Here is a 24951-nt window from a genome sequence, read left to right as displayed (position 1 = left end):
CTGTAAATAAACTTCATTGGAATAACACTCAAAATGATCCATTCAAATAAGCTTGGATGAGATTGAACAAAATCTACCCCAGAAAGAAAATCAGTCGTTTTTTACATCAACGTCTGCAGACGTTGAATCAATGTAAAAAAACGACTGATTAGTTGTTTGAGTAGTATGTTTATAAATGTGTTGACCAAACGTTGATTGCTTCTGGTGTTTTAACTTTTTGAATGTCTGCAGTGATTTCTTGAAAAGTTTAATGGGACAAACGTTGCATTTGTTGATTGACCTAGCTTGCAACATCACACTCACTCTGTCAACCGTAGTCGGTGCTGCAGATATGAAAAAGAAGAAAACTTTGTGGCGACTTATGCAACCCTATTTTGCCTGACGAGTGACGATCTGAGCCATGAAACGTTGGTCACCGACTTATGTATGTGGCTGAACCAAATAACCTTACAGTAGGCATGGTTACTGCAGTAAGTAATTAAGAATGACGTGTAACTTAGAAAAGCGACTTATATTTTAATACTTTCTAAATATAACGTCAGGAAACTAATGCAAAAGTGTTTGAGACAAGTAAAATTAATACCAGTAAAGTTCTTCAAATTGTTATTTATGCAAAAAAACGTTACATTCGTGTTCAAAAACTTGAAAACAATATTAGTATTGCTGTACCTGCGTCCTACGGCAAATAAAAATATAAAGCAATTTCATGGTAGAATGCTTTATTGGTTTTTGTTTTAATTCGCACAGTCGCCGTAACCCATGAAGACCTTATTAATATTGCAGAAGTGATATGCCCGAAATTAGCGTGTCATCAACCGACAAATGCGATTGAAATATCTTTAAGGGCTACAACTTGACACCAAATTAAATAAACTGACAATGTTTTTGATTCTCAGCTGATTTCGATTTGCCTCCGTGGTTTAGGTAACTAGACAGCAAAATCTGACGTTTTACTTTGATTTAACGTCTGCAGATGTTGAATTAATGTAAAAATAACAGATTTTATTGACTGGAAGGGTAGCAAAGTTTTCATTTTTTATCGTTTCAACGTCGCTGAACGTTGAATCGATGTAAAATAACAACATTTGCTGACAGTCAAGACTATGATAAACCAGTAAAAAAAAGAGTTTTGATTTCAATTCAATTCGATTTATTTTTCTTTGTCAGAATGCAAAAGAAATGATATTGTGAAAAAGAAATACGGTAACAAAACTAACAAAAGGAAAAGGTGGCAAAACCTTAATGGTTTAAGACGTGCATGAATGGATCTAATATTGCGGTATATGCATCAATAAATATAGTTAAGCACGGCCACCAAACCTGATACTTAAAATCTTTCATTTCTTTCAAGTGGTGTAAACAAATTCAAATGTGACCAGAACTGCATACAAATGACAACAGGCCGCCCTTTTCAAGTTACAAGAAAATACAATCCAAGTGCAGAGTAGTTGAATGAATTTACAACTAAAACAGAAAATTGCTACATCCAAAAAGACACCGTGTGGTTCGTAGAGCATAGTTCTTATGCTAGTGTAATATTTCGGCACTGCACATTGCTTTTTCTCTCGTCTAAACCGCCGACAGTATCAGTGTAATTTCTTGCTGAAACCAAATGAATTTGACAGAAATATTCTCGTTGAAATGCAGAACTTTCAGAGTAGGCTACACTAACAGCAGTGTTTGAAAAATTCTTGCGTCCATTGATCAAACCGTAGAAATCAAGCGACGAACCTCTGCATTTGAAATTTCTCTCCGTTAGTTGAAATTTTATTGATACGAAACCGGTAAGAAGTTACTCGAAACCGACACCGTTAATTAAAGGTACTAAACTTACGTTTGCTTGTTCTTGAAAATGAAATCTTGAAAGTCAAGTCAAACTTTACTGTTCGTTTGCCTTTTTATCAAAATTACCAAAGCATACAAATCACTTTCACCAACATTAACAAAAGCACCCGGACAGATATACGTATATGTACAGCTTGCGGCGAGTCACAATTACTGGTAACGATGCATCAGGTCATTTAAAGCGACATTTAGTGTTTTTTGTCTGCTCGTTTACGCCTGGAGCTATGTTTCTATCATTTAGAGACATTATCATACGAGTTACTTGTTATTTCTTCACCGAATAACTTTTTCTTGTAAAGAAAAGGGATCCCGTTAACCCCAAACTGATACGTTTGAATGTTATTTGTTATGGTTAACAACACTGCCACAACATTGGTTTTAGAATTTGCACAAATGACAATTTATTTTCAATGCTGTTTTGCATTTTAGGCTACTCAGCTGAAAGTAAAAGTGTTAAGCATCTAGAGCAGTGGTTCTCAACGGGGGCGGTACCGCCCCCCGGGGGGCGTTTTGGTTTTTCAGGGGGGCGGTATGATTACTTCGGATTAAGGGGGGCGTTTTGATTATTAGGGTGCATTCTGATTTAACCCATCTACCACCCAGCGTAACGATTTCGTCAAAGAGCTCGTATTGTCGTGGTAGCATTTCCTACTTCATACCTGGTGGAAAAGAGATTCAGCTGTGTTTTTCTGCTACATACCAACCCACTTGACATATCCATAAGAGGTGATCTTCTAATGTTTCTCACTGGCTTTACACCGGATGTGGAGAAACTGGCACTTTCTCACCAAACCCAAGGTTCACACTGACTACCAGTAGGCCTATAGTCCTACTGTTTTCATGCTCGCAAATATATATTTGCTTTTTATCAAATATAGTTACCAGTCTCTAAAACCCTTACAGCCTGTTTCACCCTAAAATGAAATCATCAAAATGTCCTTATTCTAATAGAAATAGAATTCTATCTGAATAAGGCCCTTCTGATGGTCCCCTTTTTAGGGTAAAACAGGCTGTAAGGGTTTTAGAGACTGGTAACTAGCCTATATTTGATGTAATTCGCTCTGCTTGGCTTTTTGCTTGGCATAGAGCACTTTTTGTAGTATTAATAGCATTTTTTGTTTTATATTCGCTTTTCATAATTAATCGTTGTTGTTGGGGGGGGGCGGTAAAATTTTGCCAATTCATGAAGGGGGCGTTGGGCCAAAAAAGGTTGAGAAACACTGATCTAGAGGCAAAATCAAGCTAAAACCTGTGTTGTGATAGTCATGTTGTCGTTTATTTGCGTGTTGTCTTTTCTCTGAGAAAAAAAACCTATTGTATATCCTGCCCTAGAGCAGAACTACCTTTTCGCAGATTACGTTGAAAAGTTGATTTGGAAAATGAGTTTATTTCCTTCGCGTTTTGTGAAGGTTACCTAGTTCGTGACTACCGTTTAGGACACACAAGATGTTACAATAATTGCTTATGTGTGTGGTCTGCAGTTGGTAACACACTCACAAAATATTGTAGGAAGTCGCAGATAACTCGCCGTTTGTGTGTGAATAAATGAAACAGTTGTATCCCAAAGTAGTTCTTGTTGAGACAGTATGTTCCAACCTTGTTCAACGTGAACCTGTGTAAAGTTTTCAACTTTTTTGTAGACAACTTTATGGACGACTACAAATATAGCACCAACTGGTTTTCATGCAGTTTCACTAAATTGCGATTTTCCAGTGCAATAGTCGCTTTAATGTGTTGTAGGTCAAATTGCATTTTAAATAACTGAAAGTTAAAAGTATTTGTTGCATTTAAAGTCTAGTAGAAATTTGAATGCATTGAGGTGTGTGTGACACGTTTCCTTTTTTAAGTTCTTTCTGACAAATAGTTTCGTCGATAAACGTGAAATGAAACACGCTCTGTCGAAAAATATAAATATTGTGTTTGTAGACACACAATGCAAATCGATGCGTGTTTAAAAGGACATGACATAGATGTGCATGAATAAAAATTGATGATTCAACCCTACAATACACAAATGTATAACATTCACAGACTGAGACAAACTACGAAGACTACAAGAGGGAGAAAGTCAGAACAACAAACTAAATATAAAGCCAACACCACAGTGAAGTATCAAACTAAATAAACAATACAAAGCACAAACCAGATGAAACACTACAATTCATTTTTAAAGCCTCGCTTTTGTCAGAGAATTCCATAAGTTACAAATAATAAATGAAAACAAATTTTTTCTCATTGTTTACAATTAACAAAAAGTCTACACGCAGGAGCAGTTTTACAAATATCCAACTCGCTTGAACAAGATCTAAAAGGCTTGACTTGCAAGAGCAAGTCTTGATAAAGCTTCGAACCAAGTCCTATCCCGCTGAGGTTGGATGAAAAGTTTATAAAACAGTTGACATTGAACGGTAAGAGAGTAAATAATTTATTCAACAAAGTTTCAAAGTATTTACCCAATAATTCGAACAATCTTCATTGCTTGATGTTAAATCACAAAATTCGGTTCTCAATAAAACAGATAGTTCAACATTACTAAACGATGAATCAACATTAACAGTATTTCTCGGCAGGCGAGTGCTGATGCCAGGAAGATCGCTCCTTTTCAACATTAACAGTATTGTTGCCAGCAAAGTAATTTGTATTTAGAAAAACTCCAGTTAGTGTAGTGCCACCAATTCGCCTTAAAAGTTTAATTAAGATTTATACTGCAATTGCTCATGGCATAAGCCAAACTAAACAAGGGCATGTCAATGTGATACTAAATTATTTAAGTAGTTTTCGTGAAAACTCTAAACAATTGCCACTTGATTACTTCGGCTGTCCTTTTGCCTCAAGCAGCTATCGTTTGTCATAATTCGCTTGATGTCATAAATTCGAAGATTTTTTGTATCATAAAAGAAAGGAAATTATGTTGGTTTTGGGAAGATAACCATCACTGCATGGCCAAAGTCAAATACAGTGATCGATGATGCTGATAAAATGTAAGCCTATTATTGCTACAGCAAAAACTAACTACGGTGCTCTTAAATAAAAGATGCTAATGAAACTGGACTGTTGTGCAAAGTGCCAGCATTTAAGCAATGAATACAAGTCTAAAATGTAACCCTACCAGCTGCACAATAGTAAAAAAAGTTTTTTCTGATGTACTTTTGTAATTATTGCTAAACCTTATCCGAATTGAATTGGTGTAGAATATTGTCCGTGATTGGGTAATCTACATCTGTTCTACAGATGCAAATCGTTTTCACAAACCTGGAACTTTATGCCTTCATCACCAACAACAATCTCTTGACTAACCTGCTGCACTTCGGCTGCTGTGCTTTTGAAAATCTCAACGTATCTTTTTCCCAGCGTCTGCTTATGTTTTCCAAGAGCTTTCAACGCAACCTAAGCAAGCACGGGTGAATTCATTAAACAGTTTCAGTCGACACATAAAAAAATCTTAGTCAGACCACAGAATTAGTTTTACAAAACATTTTTAAATGTGATGTAAAATTGCTGACAAGTCAATGAATACGACAAGTCGTTACAAGAAAATGGACCTAGATTACATTATGATGATATATAGCGCAGCATATCATCTTCCCGTCTCGGCAATCTTCCGCAGAGTGCATTCGGGTGCAGATGATTAAGCGCGATATTCTTGCACAAAAGTGTGAAGCAGCCCCGGATTTGGTTTACTGAAGTGGATGAAAAAATACCTTTGTTTGCTAAGAAAATAAAGTCTAACCTTGTGTATGTTTTGCGTTTCAAAATGTTGCTAATTTGTAACAATGCAGATTGATTATAAAATATTATAAGCAAGCTGTAAATTAGGAAGTTTGTCAACTTTTTGGATTACGAAGCATGCTAGAAAGAGGTCTAACCCATTTGAAGTATTGAAGTAAGGAAGTAAGGAGCGATGTATGGGGCATAGCAAATATAAATTAACCCAGGCCTGAAAGCAACGGAATTGTCAATCGAATTTTCCACTGGAATGCGCCGAATGAGTTGAGTACTGATTAAAACATTTGTCTCGGGGCCCTGTGCACAACTCAGCTGCATTTGTCGAGAGAGTAAAAATTTTACGCTACATTGGCAGTGTGGAGGATATGACAAAACAACTGGACAACACGATATTCAGTTGATGTGTTGTCTGGTTTTTCTTAGAGCACTGAAATACCTTAGCGAAACTTATCAAGCAAACGTTCCCTACCTGTTCGCTGGAAAACAGCACAAATGCGTCGCCAGTTGGTCTTCCGTCAGCGTGCTTGACAAACAAGACACCGTCTTTTTGTTGAGCCACCGGAATCTCTTCGTCAAAGAAATCAATCTGTAAATAAAAGAGATAAAATAAAACAAAATTAAAAATCAAGGTGCTAAGTCGACATCAAATAATTACAGTAAAAGCGAAACTACTGTATGATCACAGAATGTTGGCACTTTTCAATTTTAAATATTAGGCTTGCTTGGATAATCTACAGTAAGTTACACCTGTTTTTCGCTAGCTCACGTGCAATGAAAACATTAGCAATTAAAAGAATAATGTTGTTGCGAAACCAATAAAATGTGTAATAGCATTAATAATATGGCCTTCCTTAGTGGGATATATCAGTTTCTATGTCCAGTATTTTAACACAAAACTAGCTCTCATACATTTTATGTGGAGTAAAAAGCCACAAACTATGGAAACATTTTAGAGTCCGAAATGAGGCAGCTAAACTTTTTTGTTGCATCCACTAACCAAAAGTTTGTGATGGATAAAGATTTAGTGAACGAGAAGGCAAGGAAGCCAATCTTCGTGTCCACCATAGACATGCCCAATTGCCCATAATTGTCCTGCTTAAAGAAACAGTTGCATGTCCTTTTGAGCACCGTACCAGTGTTCTTACCACTCGGCTACGGATCCGCTAAACTCATGTTTAGTTAAAGGCACTGCAATTTTCAGTCAAATTGGCAGAGCACTTTAATTAGCTTTTTCTTAAGCATTCAAGCTTTTTTGCATGCATACTTACAATGTCTTCTGCAGTTGCAGTAAATGGAAGACCGCGCATGCGCACAATTGCGTCACCCTCTTTGGACAAAAAGTTTATTGCTTCCGAAGATGTGCCTGTCAAAACGCAATAGTCATTAACATAAAATTTGAAGCAACAAAAGCTTTAGCTTCTTTAGAACTTACTTGAGATATATTATCAAAGCAAGACAATAAAGAACATGCTTATAATTTGCATCGAAGTTGAATTTAATTGAAAACCATAATTTCTTCTCAGGGGAGCAAGATAAAACAACACTTGAATTTGTGAGTTTATTTTATGTAAACTGACGTTACAAAGATTATAAAAAAGAAGTCACATGCATGGCATGTCATACTATAGCCTACGTGCAAGCGTTTGTAATTTATCAATTTTATACGCAATAAGCATGCAACAGCTTACTCAGGATATACGAAAGGTAGAGCGTAATATTCACAAGTCACTTTTAAATATCTCATTAATCATTTAAAGTCACACGGCATAGTTGTCTCTTGCCATGGCCGTTTCTTCCAAAATTAAACATTCACGCAAAATGCACTTCAATATAAACAGTTTAATGGTTTTGTTTATGCCATGTATGAAATGCTGTGTGAGCTTGTTAAATGATAACTGAGAAGACAGCAAAAAGAGATTTAGGATTTTATAAGTTGAGAGTTTTTTGTTTACGCTTTTTAATTTTTTTGCTCAATGTAATGCTAACAATTTAATAAAACTTCTTAGATCAGACAAAAAAAAGTTACGAATCGTAACTTTTTTTTGTAGTCGTCCACAAATTTACACAAAATCATTGATAAATTGTCACAACATAAGTGGCCTGGCTTCTGTTTTACTTTCCGAAATGTTTTTACCCTTTTAAGTTGAAATGCGACCATACTGAAGTGGTTGCATTGGCATAGCTTTTTGTAAACTTTTTGTATGCATCGTAACGAAAGTGTGTTTTAAAGTTAATCTCACTACCCAGAAGGCAAAGTCCGTCATTTTAACATTGATTCAACGTCTGCAGACGTCTGAATCAATGTATCTGAGTACCGGATTATTGGTACTGGGTACTGCTGAGCATATCTTGACCAAAAAGAATTGAAAATACTTTTAAGGAGGAGATTCGAGGCTTACCTGCTGCAACCTTAAGAAATTCATCTCCTGTAGCCCGGTACACCTTATAGAAAAATAACAGCGTTAGTCTTGTACAGGCAAACTCACTGGATTCTCCTGCTGTGTACCATGCAAACTCGCTACAACTAATGCAATAGCAGACTGTAACTTAATAAAGCAATCAGCATCGATTTCAATCAAGATGACCGTCTCAGGAAACTTTGTTGAAATTTACAATAGCCCTCCTGAGCTTTACACGTCCCCGATATAGATGGTGCTATGCCTCTGTTTCGGATACGTAACCGTGATTCATGTTTCCTATTTAACGTATCTGCCATCTGTATCTGCTTGGCAACTGTAACAGTTAACAAACCTATCTATTTTTCTCACGTTGATGGGACGTGTCAGGGGTTTGTCGATCGATGTGCTACGCGCACATTGTTAGAGATGCGAGTATTTCGCTGAAAACAGACGTATGCTCAAACACCAATTAAGCGTTTCCTGTTGGTGACAAATATATGAGAACCATTCGGGGAACATGAGCCGCCATCGTTTTGCAGATTTATACAAATTAATCAATGGTAGATTTAAATCGAATTTATGCTGTAAGTATGGTTAGAGACATCTTATTCAATTACAGGCCTTTAACCGGACCTCGAAGCGGTGATGTACAGGACATCAAGATATAGCCTACGAATAATTTTAGTCATGTTTTGATTTTTGGTTTAACAAAGCTTATCAATATCGCCTGTGTAGCTATATGACCATGCAGCTAAAACTACACCGTGCCTTGTAATCAAGGCTGTATTTTGCTGAAAGTATTTTGTAAAGAGTTTTGTAAAGCTGTAATTTTCTAAAACTTGTGTCTTACAGAAGGTATAACCTACATTGCATTAATATTTGATAAAGTTCTCAAAGTAGTTGGTCTGTAACGGACTTCACTTTTTTTAATTATTTTGAGATTAAATTCTTTGCCAATCTATCGATAGACCATAAAAATACCAAACGGTTTAAAATGCAACTTACGTAGTGTGGACAATGGATATATTCAATAAATCAGGAATAAAAAATCGCAATAGAATATCGGAACAAGAATTGCCGATCATGCTGATGATCCAACTGTTTTGAAAAGACTAACTAAAAAACTATTTCCTTTTTAAAACTTTCATTTTGACGACAAATTGTTGATATCTAATTTCTAATTTTTAAAATACATTTGTAAGCTACACCTCCCTCATAATTGCGGGGCTACCTTTTAAACGAAAAGTAAAAATAAACTTTCAATCAGAAACATTTATTTCCCCTTATACCATTTTTGTGTCGTCGTGCTACGAACAGTAAAGTTAGAAGTACAGTAAAGTTAGACGTTGAAAACTTTTCAAAGAAATTTAAAATAAAAACACAAGAAAAGCTTGAAACAAACCTCACCTCGATGTACCTGCTGCCCATGTGATGCTTGTGTCGAAGCAAGGCCAGGTCTCTCTGTTCGTGGTTTTCAAAACGCACCAACGCTTCCCCGTTTCGCCTTCCTTGAGGGTTCAAAACCAAAGCTGCCCCTCCCCTGATGTTTACAATCGAAATAATTTCGCATTGACCCAAAAGTTTAGCGGAACCGTTGGCGTGTTTTGAAGATACGAACGAGGCAATGGCGCCACCAAACGGAAGCCAATTTACCAACCCAGACCGAGCCGTGAATAAAAATCACCACCAGCACCGTCGATGACAAAACCACCAACACCAGACCACCATGGAACCAAAGAAATGCACGTGAAAAATATAAGAAAAACTTGGTCAGTGCAAAATTCCCATAAATTAGAGAAAAATGCCGCTTCACAGTGATTGATCGTTACTAGACTTTTATGACATTTAATCAATCCTATATCTCAGGGCCTTTTTTAAGGGGAAAGTGGGGAAATTGTCCTCCAACCCTTCTCCACTGACATTGTTGTTGAGTCTTCCAGTAAAGTGTGAGTTGTTACGCGTTTTCTCGTAATTTATAGTTTGTCCCTTCACAATACATGTGAAGGAACAAATTTAAAGCTGCAGTTCTAAATCTGGAGTCTAGCGAACGAACTAAAGAAGCTGTATCAGCTTCTGGTCAGTTTTGGGATATTTAGACTGGTAGACTCTTGTTCCGAAAAAGTAATTACCGTTCTAAAGTGTTTTTAGTTTTTAGTCACTTGCGTTACAATGTACAGTAACTTTTGTTGTGTTCAATGTAAACTTTTTTAAGAATCATCATCACAAGCATCTACGCTACGGAAGACTCCACCTACAATAACTAACCCTACATAACATTGTTGGAGTTCAAACATGGATTGAATGTGTTTGTAGAATTCGCCGGGGAGCAGAATTCCCAACCGTTCAGATGCACATGTCAAAAATTTGATTAGCCCCAGCCCCAGTAACAATCTGTTAAAAAAGGCCCTGCCATACTTCCAAAGTGCTTCATTAATTTGTTTTAAAAATCAGCAACACGAAGACTACAGCTAAGAATTATATCCTTGCTAGTTTTGTTTTTTTAATATGTGGAAATTATGTCGATAATACGCTCGTAAATTTGATTGATGAGTGGTTGATTGTGATTGGCTCTTTTATATTCTTTTACGAGGTGATACAATATTGAATTAGAAAAATAAGCTTTCTGCATTTTTGTAAAACGTTTGTATTGATTTGTAAATATAATAGTTTGATAGTTTAAGTGTTGGGTTCAAAAGATTGTACGAAGTTTATTCCAACAACTCATGTAGGCTACTCATTAAGACTGTGAATGAAAAAGCGGTGCTGCAAAGCTTAAGAATACTGCAGGTTCTTTATAAACAACGTAACTTATGGTACATCTGCACTGGTTGTTATTAATATGAATTCAAATAGTCTTGCAACAGTCAAAGCTCACTTTTTAATATATATAGTCTACTCTTGTTTTATAGTTATATGAAAAAATCATCTTTTACTCGGAGTGGGCGAGGCTAACAACAAAAACTTGCTGTCTCAATTTAAAAAATGCTAAACCTTCCACATTTGCTCATCAATTTATTTCGCAAAGTCGTGCAGTGCACTGGAAAGTTACATAAAAAAATGTCTTTCTAAATTTTGTATATATCAGCGTTCACTCTACTGTACATGTGTATGCGGTTACTAATGTATCTGCTTTTTACCTAGAGAAACTAACGCTCAATTCTGGGAAATAGGTGAAATAATATGTCATCTTTCTGGCGAATTTCCGCTTCAAAGCACTCTTTTAATGCATTGAAACTGGGATTGATGCATGGGAAATGGAATAGTTCGTTTTGTCTATTTATAAACTGCTTGTCGTTGCTTTGCTTGAAGAAATCAAAACCCGGAATAGTAAGTAGTTTGACATCTCCTTGTTAAACTTGTTTCAGAAATAAATCATGCCAATGTGGAATAATGTCACTGGTATTGAGGTCAAATTGCTTGTCACAGGCACATTTGTTTTGACAAGGATATTCCATCACAACTTGAAGTGGCTTAACACATTGAGAGTGCTTCAATACCATTTTGCGTAGTTATTTCACGATTTTAGGCTACATAGTTACTCTAATATCGGTAAGAAAAAGAGAACAAAGCAGCAAAGCAAAGAATGCTTGACTAGTTCATTGTATTAGTTGCGGCTAAAAATTGTTTTCATTTTATATATAAAAAAAAGTTTTATTTTGCGGAAACTCTGTTTTCGTAAAAGCGAAGTTGCTTAACCAGTTGCAGGCTGTGGAAAGCACATTCCAAAGCTGGATTCAATTATTTTCGATTTTACGGCTGTAAAAAGAATTATTCAGTGCACATAGGCCTACTGTAATTTCACAGCATGTGAACTTGTAAAAATCACAGCATTTTTGTTGTACATGAACTGTTAATTCAATAACTATGCTCGTAATGTGATAGATGGGCTACACATTCTATTTGGAAAAGGTAAACAAAAATGTGGAAACAAACCTTGGAATATTGAGACCTTTAAAGAACCTCGCTACGTCGTGGTCTGATGCTTGCCATGGCAACCCTCTCGCCCTGACCACCGTGTCGTCGGTTACCAAGTCTGATGTCATACTATAAAAAATTCAAAAATAAACTTGCCAACTTGTATGACTTGCATAGTGCAGGAAATTCCTTGTTTTATTTCAATTTATGTGTTCTGAAGATGCGGGTATTTATGATGTGCAAAACGTCAGTGAGGCATTGAAGCCATTTATATTTTTTTGTTTTTGTTTTATCAGATGAGCACTACAGACACTGCTGAAAAACTACATAGTATTGTTATAGCCTACATTCACAACTTTTCAGCTTTGAAGATATTGAAAGTTATGTCATATAATACATCGTAACAACGATAAGAGAAATATCTCACCAGGGTCCGGTGTCTAATCGGGCAACAATTCTTTCTGGAGTTGAAAATATGTGACCTGAAAATATTTTTTTTAATTATGAAAAAACAGATTGTCATTTATTCAGACTGCAGACGTTGAATCAATGTAAAAATGACAAATTTCGCTTTCTGGGTTAACTATCTGTCTATTTTAAACTTCTGTGGTAGAAATGGTTACGTTTTTCTTGTATGCTCCATTTCTAGCTCGTAACATTGCAATATTTTACGATTTAAAAAAAGGAAGACACGCTTCAAGAGTGGTTGTATCTCACCATATTGCTCAGATATGAGGACTTGAATTATGGAACTCATGCGTCTCACGTGGTCAACTCCAAATGTGCCAAATTCTTCAACAACAATGCTGAGGTCTGCATTGTCCAGTTGTTAAGGATGCCTCGTTTGCACTTGTGACAATAAATTAAAGTGCTTGCAACAAACGAAAATATCTCAATGAGCTATATCTATACTTGATACCTAAAAGCAAATAAATGCAAGCGAGTGAGTTTCTATGGGAAGATACCAACCGTCTCAATGACTAAAATAGAGTAGCTCAATGGGTTTAAACGTCTGTCAGTTCACACGCATCGGAAAACAAAGAAATATGTCGTCGTCTAACAGGATGCCAACGCAACAACAGGCTTAAGCCAATAACCGCAATGAAAGTATAAAACAAGAAACAAGGCACAAGCTTGGTTTTTTCTGGGCAACTATGAGTCATTAGGCTAGAGAAACCAAACGTGGCTGACACAGATTACAACCTGGCAATTATCCGGCAGGAAAAAACAAAACGCTGAAAGAGAAATTGAACCAACAATTTTTACCATCGTTGAACTTTCTTGTTACCAAAGGAGATAAAGGTGAGTCCCATATTTAAATCCAAGCATCGGGGGATGAGAAGATAAGGTCCTCATTATACTAAGCTTTCGGCACTAACAACAAAGTGGCCAGTTCCTTTCTCTCAGTTGCCTTTTCTTCACCAACTACCCCCACTCAATTTATTACACCCTGGGTAGAGGCGAGCGATGTTTATCAAAAACCAACTGCATGATTGGAAAGCGCCTTATCCGCTTCCCTATCTCACCTTCTTGCCAGAATGACAAGCATGCAACAATAGGGTTGTGCTCTACACTGTTAAAAAATTTTACTGTCCTTTGGACAGGCAGCAAAATAACTTCCTAAGTAGTAATTTTATTTACTGTAATGGAAGTATTTTTACTTCCGTTGACAGTCATATTTTTAATGTTTCTGATCAGTAAAAATACTGCTCTGGATAGTCATTTTTTAAATGTTTCTGATCAGTAAAATTACTGCTCTGGATAGTCATTTTTTAAATGTTTCTGATCAGTAAAATTACTGGTTTGGATAGTCATTTTTTAAATGTTTCTGATCAGTAGAATTACTGCTCCGGATAGTCATTTTTTAAATGTTTCTGATCAGTAACATTACTGCTCTGGACAGGCAGCAAAATAACTTTCCGAATAGTTTTTGTGACAAACGGCATTATGAGAGTAAAATGACTTTCTCTACAAGTAAATATTACACACGTGCATTTGCAGATATAAATTTATTGTGTACAGCAGACCTCACTGGCGACAATGTTTTACAATATATTTCTCAAGATGTTACAAGTATAGCTATTTGTTTGATGTTTCACGAACACGTGAATTCGCTTTTTTAACTGCAGAGTTCAGCCGAGGCTATATTTCGGCGAAGCATGAAGCAGCAGCGACTGAACAGTGAATTTCTTGACTTGCTTCAATCTTCATAACAAACATCCCTGCCGAAGCATGACCTCGTTGCACAGTCGGAGTACTTTAGGGTGCACATCCCACTTTTTCTTGTCATGACGGATGACCCCAATGCGAGCAAAGTATCTGAGGAAACAACACAAGTTATATCAGTGGATCTTTTCAAATTTGACTGTGATATTTAGCAATGTTTGTAACTACACCACAATACCATCGTGTAGTGAAACCTTCAAATTGATCAGAATGCGTTGTCACTTCCACAAACCTTAGAATAATCGTCATCCTCTGGAGTTGTGGCTTGGAACTTGCGTACATAACTAGTATTAACAGTTTAACACCTCTAATAATCAGTCTGGATGGCCGAGTGGTCTAAGACGCAATCCCTCCGGTAATGGGTGCAGTTCTTACTAGCTGCAGTAGAGAGACACTGTCAAGAACTTCGTGGATTTGAATCCCACTCCAGACCAGCTTGTCACTGGTATGAATGACTTTGTGAAGGAGGGAGTTCCATTATTGTTATTCCTTAGCTCATACATAAACAATTAAACACATTACAGGTTTACATACCTCTGTATAAACTCCAGACTTGCAGCTGCACTATCTGGATATGACATTGCAAAGACGTAATATGAGCAGAAGAAGTAAGCCAGCGCTACAAAAAAACGACTTGGTTTCCATTGCAAGGTTGCCTTCGATGAATACGAGAAACTTCACTGCACTGGCAAGAGTGGGCCCTGCAGATGCAATGAGGCACAAATGAAACTACGAAGACTGAAATTAGTGCATATTTACATTTACCAACTTCATATTTAGGTGAGCAATTCAAAAGTTCACTTGTACATCAGTCAAAATTGTACAAACGCTCATTCACAATTTACCAAAACACACAATTATTGGATGCTGGTACACGAGTTTCTTCAAACTGGAAGATAGCTGAATCCTACAAATTGAATTCAACATTTTTAAGATATTGAAAATAATACAAACATTGTCAAACACTCATATAGCCGCACTCTTATCGCTAAGAAGGCAATGAAATAGAATTTATTAGCAGTAGTAGCATGGTGTTCATATCACACAAGTTATATATAAGCTATATATAAATTTGCAAAGTATGTGTCGGATGTTCTTCCGGGAATGGGAAGGTTGGGTATTAAAAAACTGTGTTTGCAAGTAAATAATAATAGATGTACGTTACCTCAAAGCATTGATAAATCGCTGAGCAATCTTCTTTAAAATATGTTGTAATCAGTTCCACTAATCCCACTGAGATGGGCAAGTTGTCTCCCAGCCGCCAGTTGTCTCCCGGCACATCATAAATGCACAAGGATAATATCCAAGTATCAAGTTATTCAATGAAATGAAATACAACACATGCTCAGGAAAGCATGAAAAAACCTAAATTGGTTTAAAACATGTATTATGAGACGTTGTCACGAATAATACCAGTAATAAGTACTGGTCCTCTTCCTGTAGCCTAATGGGGATTTTTCCTTCTTGATCTTTGGCCAGGGCTGAGGGTCTATCGTTTACCACCCTGGACCTGCTGCTCAAATTATTCACGCTGGTCACACACGAAAGATCAGCCTACCACAAGTTTATCACCACAGCTGGATAAACCACTCAATTATTTAGTTCTCACTTTTTAACAGTCCTGGGCATTGACTAGGCCTATAAACTGCAACTGACGGCAGAGGTTTCACTCTGAGGTAAAATGGAGTTGCATCTCAAATGTCGTTACTCCCTGGCTACTCATGGGCAAGGCGTAGCACCAGATATGGCAGATATACTCTCTAGTTAGGGTCACAGCTTGTTTTTTTAAAACTGTGTAGGCTACCTAATATTTTCTCATTTTGAAGACAGTTGCAGCAGCCATGCCTAGTAATCTTTTGGCAGTGGCTATTTGACCGGCGCCGGTCTTTGAATCTGAAACACTATTTGACCGGTCATGACATCACTATACAGGCACCTTTTTTTTTTTCTCTTACAAAGCACGTATATAAGTTCTAAATTCGACAATTTTATTCAACTTGATCCGTGGCGCGTGCGATACTTCGCCGACTCCTATTCTAGAGGGAATGAGTTCGGTACTACCCGGAAGCATTCTTTTTTTTTTAACTAAATTTTGACCCAAAGTGCATTTTGTAGTCAATTTTTAATTTGAGTTGCATTACATTTACATACTATTACCATTTTTTTAAAAGAAGCATTGTATATATCTAACTTGTTGAGAGCAAAAGTGTAATGCTTCGTTCGGCACACACGGTCACATCAATCTATCATTTTATTTTTGTCATTAACGCGTCCGGGACAAAAAAGATACTAACTACAAAAATCGATATAGACCTACCAGCACGTTAATGAACGGGAAAAGGTGGCAAACCCTTGAAAGGTTTAAAACGTGCCTGAATGAAAAATTATGTAGTAGGCTATATATCAGTAGTTAGCACGGCCACAAACGGAAAATTACCCAGAGAAATTCTCAAATTCCCGCCAATTTAAAAAATTCTAACTTTATTACTCACATTTGAAAAGACATAAGAAATTGGGCTGTAGGCAACTGAAATTAAAAATTGACTACAAAAATGCACTTCGGGTCAAAATTAAGTTAAAGAAAAAAGAACGCTTCCGGGTAGTATCAAACTCATTCCCTCTAGAATAGAAGCCGGCGAAGTACCGTATCGCACGCACCACGTATCGAGTTGAATAAACTTGTCGAATTTAGAACTTATATACGCGCTTCTCGTCTTTTGCTTTGAAAGAGAAAAAGGTGCCTGTATACTATAGTGATGTCATGACCGGTCAAATAGTGTTTCAGATTCAAAGACCGGCGCCGGTCAAATAGCCACTGCCTAATCTTTTTATAGTACGATTCCAACACTGGTTCTTCCAATCCAGAGTCCGAATGCTAGAAGCTACTACAACAGAGCTCGACTACTTCAACATTGTGTGTTCAGTAGGCTACAATACTGGTATACCGGGAAGATGTGTTAGGTAGTTCTTCACATTGACTCAGGGGTGCAGTGGTTAGAAAATTGTAGGGAGGGGCAGAGCCTCACTGCATTGACTGACAGACCGACCTGCCTGATCTAAGTCATTGTTGTTCAGTGCATATTGCTTAACTATGTAATTTCGTAGCAGTTTAATGCAGTTAACTTACTAAAAGCATCGAAATAAATTAATTTCAATGGTACGCTAATATTGTTCTCATTTGTCCATGGTAAACATAAAAAAAATCAGCAAAGATACCATTTGTAGGATTAAACTTGTTACCTGTTCAGTGATACAGGTTTAACGATGCTACTTTTGCTATTGACACGCTTCCTCTGTCTATCTGAAACTTATGACTGCAACAAAACCAGCTGTAACTAAGTTACTGCACTATTCCTGCAACCATGCTTGATGCTTGCATCCTTGCACATGCTCAGTTGTCAGACTCAGTGTTGCCAGATGCTTAGCACCAAAAAGTAAATAAAATTTCACCAGATTGCATACAACTTCACCAGATATGTAAAACACCCTAAATAAAACAATTTCGCCTAAAAATACAAATAGTTTTTAAGACATAAGACACTGCCGTCACGCATGCGCAAACCTCTTGCAAAACGTTTTCTATACGAGCGGGGATTTTTCGCTTAAAAGTTTAAAAAAACTTTCTTGAAAAAAATAGATTGGGGGAAAATTTCATTAGATTTTACCAAAAAGTTTTCTGGTCCCAAAGTCAAAAAATTTGGCATCAAAGGCCTCTAAAATTGAATTTCACCAGAATTTTTTTAAATTTGTTATCCTATTTCCCCATCTGGCAACGCTAATCAGACTCTGCAAATTCTGAGCGGGAAGGCGGGAAATTGAGCGCGGACCAGGATAACATTCGCCAGCCCGTTGGCTGACGACTGATAAGTGATAATAATTCTCGGGTTTTAGTCAGAGAGTCGAACCGTTTGACTATAAAACTCGGGTTCGGTTCGACTCTCTAGTACTTTCAGTGCATTTTTAAGGAACCAATATTACAAACAATTAAAACATTTTTGTTGGAAGCCCGTGAGTTCGGATCTCTAGCAAACTTTCCTTCCAGTCATGATTGTTTCAATTAACCCACGAACTCTATATTGCTGGCCAAGGTAGCCTATATCAGATATCAAAACAGAAAGGCATGACATAACGTAGCATCCCACTGTTTCGAGAATGTGCTGGTGTGACCGTAAAAAGGTTGACGTTTCGTAGAAGTGCTAAATATATTGCTGCACAGGAGTATAGTAGCCTAATCGGACTAAAATAACGGTGTTAATAAAATGTTACTGCCCATGTAGCCTACCGTACCTATAGTACAATTACTGCCAATGCAAGTTAAAAAAAAAACTATAAAAAGTCAATGAAATTTTTTACTATTTTTGTCAGTAAAATTGCAAAACACTTTCACAGACCAGTAAATTCACTTCCAAAAAAGAAGTGAAATCATCTACTACGAAAAGAAGTAAAATTTAAAACTGCTCAATCAGTGATTCTACTATATTTGGAGTAAAAAAACGTCTTTGTCTAGTAAATATACCACAAAATGGCCAGTAATTTCAAGTACTGTAACAAGATAGTAATATTCTACTGCTCTTTTGACAGTAAAATTACGAAAATTTTTAACAGTGTACAGAGTCAGGCAAGGCAATTGTCAATTACTTTTCTCCTGCAGAGCTTCAATATTTTTTGTTGTGCTGCAAAATATCAGCAGTCAAGCCCCAGTTCAAGTAAAGTCACAGCTGTTAGAACGATAGCGAGTGATGGAGGCGTCTCTCAAACCTATAAATGCTCTTTAAGCAAGATTTAAATTGCTACAAGTGGCAAGTACCACGTTTTTATTCGTTCAGTCTTTTTGGTAGTTTAGCAACGTGCTTACATCCTGTTGGGTTTGTTAAATATACTAGAAACGCAATGATGGGTTGGTCGATGGATGGTTGAGAGCAGCCCAGCTGTCCTATGCAAACAATCGTGTAGCAAACGCTCAGAATATGATCGGCATCATGTTAAGTATTGTGTTTGTGAATGAAGTTGTCATTGAAAGGATAGAACGCTGTTACAACGTTTTTGCAAGTTACGAAACTTTGTAACGACATAAAGGATACAATTAAGCATGTCTTCTACAGATGTACCAGCTGGAACGGCAACTGAGTCCTCACTGAATGCTTCCATTGGGGTGTCTGCATCGGCATTCGGACAACGCAAGCGAAATTCGTTTTTCAAATCGAAAAAGCTGTCGTAGTAAAAAAATATAGTTTTTTAATAGAACCCACGTAATTTTTTTCCCGTAAAAGTACAAACCAACAAAGCAGCAAAAACATTTTCCATTAAAGAAAAACTGCAATAAAATAATTCAGTCGAACGTTGAATGCATTAAATTGCAATTTTTAAGAATATTTTGCAAGCTACAATACTGGGCTATTTTATACAACTTCGATTGCATGCAATGCATCAAGAGAAATTTGAATCACCAAGTCGATGTGATAGAGGCAATTTAAAAATTTGTTGGTAGTTGATCACCTCATCGACAACCAACCAACAAAAGGAACAAAAAGGTTCAGACAAAAGACAGAGAACTTACAGAAATTAACATTTATGTAAAACCCTGTGTAAACCCATACTGCAAGCTATGTTGTTTCACTTCAATACCAGCCCAATTTAAGTAACACTGTTGCATTTTTCTGAAAGTGTTGCCACCGCGAACAATTCTTCTGTTTGAAGTCTATTTTGGTTTCAAGGACTGCAACATTGGCGTTTTGTAGCCGTGAATGTTTCTAGAATCTACACCACTTGCTTGTGTTGTTGTTGTTGCCATGAGTAGGCCTAGGCCTATTTGTTTTTATTGTAGGAGTCCGAGATAAAATCTCCTTAAGTGAACACACTGAAGTTAAAAAGCAATAATTATTATAATTAAAGCACCTGTAACAAAAGTCGGGCAAAGTGATGTCATGGCGTATGGAAGCCGGCATAAGAACCTGTCGAAGGTGGCACTGGCCGTCTGTGCATAATGTGAAGCTGCATGTACGTCCTTGATCGTTCAGCTCATTCCGTAGGGTTTGTTCGAACTAAACGGAAGAGTTCATAAAGTCAATCAAAAATTTTTTTTAGAACAATCTTTTTAAGAGATTGCATGATAATGCTTTTGGTAAAAGCTGCGCAAATTCTGCTCGATGTACGGTAGTAATCCTAGTCTCTATGCCATCAGTCTATCGTATAGAGAGAAAACACTTGACGTTATACACTATACAGTGTGTTTTTTTAACTACGCTTATACTAAGCTATAAACAAAAGACAGAATTGTCATACATAAGTGCTTATTTATCATTCAATCCACATTTAAGTGCCTCTTAGCGTACAAGTCGCTATAGACCAAGATTAGTCACTAGCTTGTACCAGCACATAACCGAAAACTACACCTAAAGATATTTTGTAACACATAAACCATTTAAAAATCTGTGCATAGAGATTACGTTAGCTTGAAATGAGTCTGATGTCGAAAGTAGTTGCAATTGCAAAAAATTGCAATAAAATTATTTTGAGGAAATTTTTTTTATGCCGGTACAGTTTACAATCTACCAGGAGAAAATGCTTTGCTGTGTCGCGTCGCAACCATTTCTCAAAAGTATTTTCTAACATAAGGACTTGTTTTTTTAAATCAAAACACTTCCACTGTTTTAAACGGATGTGTGAAATTTTAAAGCAACTAAACTAAGCAAAGTAAATACTTTTGCAAGAATTCGTTTTTTTGTTGTTCCGACAATGACATTTGAACGCAAAAGTGTTATATTTCAAATAACACCTCAAGACAGAAGTTGGAATTTTTACGAAGTTACTCGACGTTTCAATACATACTGTATAGCGCTCGGCAAAGCAATTTTTTTACAATGTGTGAACGAAAATTACAAAATTTTAATCTAGTTATTTGCATAATTATAGAATCAGCTTACTAATTTCTATTCTTTGAATCGATAATGTACAATTGTACATAATTAGTGAAGTTTGCGGCAGAATTTTTGAAAATATTACTAACTTGGTGAATGGCGTCTTCCAGACTAGGAGCATTTTCCAGAATTTTGTTTGTGATTCCGGTCTCCTCCTGCCATTCCTTACGCAATGTCGCTTCATCGAATGACTTCACGTAAATGTAATGAATATCTCCAGTCTTTTGAAAAAAACATGTTTTTTAAATTTATACGAAAATACCGAAAATCGAATTAAAATGTAAATGCGAGATTGAATTCAATAATACAGTGTACAATTGAAATTTTGCACGACAATTTAAATTAAAAATATAACCTTTGTTCAAAGCAAAACTTATCTTTAAAAGTAGGCTACGGTAATACAACTTAAATCAAACCATATTTTCTCAAGCGTTTATGGCATTGCCTACCTTATTTTGGTTTAAATCGATGAGTTGCCAGACTATAATAACTACGTCACTTTCATCACTGCCAAGTAGTTCTGAGCTGTTGTTTCCTGTTGTACCGCAGTACAAGAGGACTAATATATCACAATGATGGTTAGAGTTCATGTCTTTCGGCTCTTCCTTGCAGTACGTCGATAGTAGCAATTGCTAATGATGCCTGAGTTGGAAAACGAAGCAGACCTAACTTTTTTTCTTGTCTGTTGAGCAAACAATACATTGGTCACAATAATAGCTTTGCATATCATAAACGTTGGACTTCTCTTGTAAAGTTTAAATACACTACGCCTAAATCAACTCTATATGTTTGCCGGGTACGGATGCATCTACTTAATAGATACTCATCAGTACTCAACATAGGCACTAACGAGATACATCTGTGCCCTATGGCCACCCTTTGGCGCAAAAATACAAACCATTGTTACAATTACAACCATTGAACTATGGAAACAAATTGCTCACGTTTGGAAATCCTTGATTTTTTTCTTGCATCTTCCGCTTTAGTGCTTTTCGCGCTTTCCATGCATTCCTTGCGTTCATTGTGCAAGCACAGGTCACCGTGTCGCCAAACGCCAGTAGAATTAGTTACTGCACAGCTAATCAACGTTAGAAAACATCAAACGGACGCAAAGAAATATTGCAAAATTAAACTTCTCGCTAAACTTTTCATAAAAAATCTGCCTTGAATTTACCAACGATTCAAAAGGATGCGAGGTGCAATAAAATATAAAGAAAAAAATAGAGAATATCACATTAAATTGCAAAATACAAGTTGAAGATGTCGATTTAGTGTAATACATCTTTAGTAATAATACACATTTAGTGTAATTTTTAACAATTTCACAGTTTGCTTTTGCAAATATTGCACTAGTGTCGTATTTGACTAAGTAAAAGCTTGCTTTTTGTTAGACTTGCTCTGTGATCTGAGTTCGATTCTTAGATAAATCACACAAAACAAAAATAGTAGACTACCGATTACGTTTTTTTTTTTTTTTTCAGTAAACATTACGATTTAACACTAGCTCCGGAAAATCAACACAGTTCCAACGCCCTACATGGTAAAAATCATTCTATAAAAACACCTTTAATCATTTACTTACAGTAGTCAGAGCTACGAAAAGGAGCTTAAAGAACATCATCATCTCACAAAAGCTTTATCCGCTCCCAGGAGCGTATGTTTGTAAACGAGTGCCATAAAAATTAATTGAGTGGCTTCAATTAGTGATGTCGGTAGCCTAATATCATGAATACCAAAATTAATTGGGTGGCTTCAATTAGTGATGTCGGTAATCATGAATACTTTTATTACAAAACATTCTATTTTGTGGCTGTCCAATTTCTAAATTGCCAATGGCAAGGGCTCCTGTGTGGTTTTCCTTTTGGTGTCTTTTAAAAGTAGTAACAAAAACTGAGTAACAAAATTAATGATGGTCCTTTTGAGCTTCAGTGCATTCTCACGGATAAGTGCAAATGCAAAACACTCATTAGTGCAGGCAGTAGGCATAGTGTTGACAAGAAAATCCAAGGGGTACTTTTGGACTCGGGATGATATTACGGGTCCGTAAGCTTACCAAGGGGCAGGAAACTTCAAAAAACCACCGCGTATTCTTTGGATATAGTGCATTTTTTGAAGTGTCTTGGTTTGTTGCTCGATTATTTCTTGGTACCAGGCCTAAATTATTCTCTAAACGGCCCTGGGTGTGGGACATAGTCTACTACAAGGCATGGGCGCCGATCGCTCTCTAAAATTGGTGGAGACATTTAGGCTACTAGAAAAGGTAGGAACGGGCGACGAGCGAATCGAGCTAGAAAGATCGAGGGTCTGTTCTGACAAACAAACAAATACAGTAGGTACAAGTGTAATGCGATATGTATATACTTTAATTGTCAATGTCAGCATTGGACAGCACACCTCCAAATACTCAGCAACGAGTCTCCGGCGAAGTAAAAACGAAGTTCTTGGAGAGGTCATGGAGGTTGATCGAATTCAAAACTTTGTTGTGCACATGGCAGACCATTGCATGATTTAGCCGTTTCTGTGTCATGGTAGATCGTAACCAAGTTTTGACACGTCGCAAAGTTGAAAGTAACCGTTCAGCTGAACACGAGCTGGCTGGTGATATGAGCAAAAGTCGCAAAGAAATTCCACTTGCAGAAACATTTGCCGAACAGCGGATGGCATCATCTTGAAATCATTCGAAAATCTTCCACCGACTTTCCATTGTAGGCCATTGTACTGCTTTTGAAAGAAGCATAATTTTTGTGCAAGGGACTCTGTGTCAGAGAACTCAGGATAATCGTCTACCACATGTGATTGTAGCTTTCCACTAAAGAGTGATTCTTGTAGAATGGTGTAGTGCTCAAGATCGGTCGACTTGAAATGGTAAGATTTGGCTGCGCGCTGTCAGTGACTGCAAATACTCTGACCGATATTTCGTCTGTGGTGTTTGAAGTTGAGGAGGTTGGCGATGGCCATGTTCGTGCTGAAGACGATTTGGGATTTTTTTGGGACGTGACAGTTGCAATGACTCAAGGTTGCAATCCTCCAATAGCCTCTCAGCATTTACAAAAACACGATAAAATTCTTCTTCACTTCATAGATGGTGGAGTCTTTAGTGGAGCACTACAAAGTTCAGCACCTTCAAGCATGCCAGCCACAGTCACCGTACAACCCTGCAGGGCTTTGTTAAAACGTTCCATACACTGAATGACAGACAATGCTGCTAATAACCCAAGCACACTTGACCCACGAGGAAAAGGTTTCAAAAGCCAAATTGCAGTTGTTGCTACATTTGAATCAAATTGACTCACGGCTACTTCCAAGGCTTCCAATCATCATCATCATCATCATCATCATTTTCAGCCTCCAGGCTTCCAATACTGACTTATAATTATCTAGCACTGCTTTTACAGCATCAGCTGTACGTGTGAGCCATCTTGTTGGACAAATTGGTTTCAGTTTTGATGCAGGCTGAAGCAAAGACTCATCAGAATGAAGATTCAGGTAGACTACAGATGCTAGAATATTCCAGAAACCTTTAGTTTAACTAAACTAATAGTTTTCCAAGATTTAAACGTCTGACTAATAAAATTGTGACATTCGGTTAATATTTTCCATATTACGTTATAAAAATAATGTAAAAAGATGGTGGGGGCATGTCCCCGCTGTCCTATAGGGATCGGCGCCCATGCTACAAGGTGCATTTTCGTCCCATCAAGTAGGCTTATATTATGTGAACTTTAATGTGCTTTCCCAACGCAGGCGTACAAGGTTGATATTTCTAATTTGTAACCTCTCATCTAACTTTTTTTTATATAAAAGTAAGCCTACCGTATAAAGCTTTATTTGCGTAGGCTACTACCCTTTGATTCAAAATTATTTCCGATCTTTTGATTCAGGCCAGCGTTGATCTCAAAGATATTATTCATCCGCCATGTCTA

The 24951-nt window shown here is 36.9% G+C and overlaps 1 protein-coding gene and 1 long non-coding RNA gene across 3 annotated transcripts in view; both read right to left on the bottom strand.

Moving 5' to 3' along the window:
* Window positions 1-21618, bottom strand: part of LOC145786459 (epithelial splicing regulatory protein 2-like) — a 33839-nt gene extending 12221 nt beyond the window's left edge. Inside the window, exons 1-12 of one of the 2 annotated variants that reach the window (XM_082598117.1) lie at window positions 21478-21618; window positions 21118-21249; window positions 20007-20152; window positions 19193-19320; window positions 12603-12698; window positions 12313-12367; window positions 11904-12014; window positions 9378-9510; window positions 7971-8013; window positions 6840-6934; window positions 6041-6157; window positions 5143-5232 (exon numbers count right to left, since the gene is read on the bottom strand). In XM_082598117.1, coding sequence (XP_082454243.1) covers window positions 5143-5232; window positions 6041-6157; window positions 6840-6934; window positions 7971-8013; window positions 9378-9510; window positions 11904-12014; window positions 12313-12367; window positions 12603-12698; window positions 19193-19320; window positions 20007-20152; window positions 21118-21249; window positions 21478-21618 — 1287 coding nt within the window. Of the gene's footprint in view, window positions 1-5142; window positions 5233-6040; window positions 6158-6839; window positions 6935-7970; window positions 8014-9377; window positions 9511-11903; window positions 12015-12312; window positions 12368-12602; window positions 12699-19192; window positions 19321-20006; window positions 20153-21117; window positions 21250-21477 lie in introns of those variants that run through there. The other variant, XM_082598118.1, reaches the window with a different exon arrangement.
* LOC145786460 (uncharacterized) lies at window positions 13611-15471 on the bottom strand. Its single transcript, XR_014291297.1, has 4 exons — window positions 15277-15471; window positions 14957-15018; window positions 14646-14812; window positions 13611-14204 (listed from the first exon to the last, which is right to left on the bottom strand). It is a non-coding gene; the product is annotated as an uncharacterized LOC145786460 (long non-coding RNA).
* Window positions 21619-24951: the final 3333 nt, after the last annotated feature.

This window comes from Aplidium turbinatum, chromosome 17 (assembly GCF_918807975.1).
Source record: "Aplidium turbinatum chromosome 17, kaAplTurb1.1, whole genome shotgun sequence".
NCBI lineage: Eukaryota > Metazoa > Chordata > Ascidiacea > Aplousobranchia > Polyclinidae > Aplidium > Aplidium turbinatum.
The sequence above is the reverse complement of the archived record's forward strand: the minus strand, read 5'-3'. Positions and strand labels throughout refer to the sequence as shown.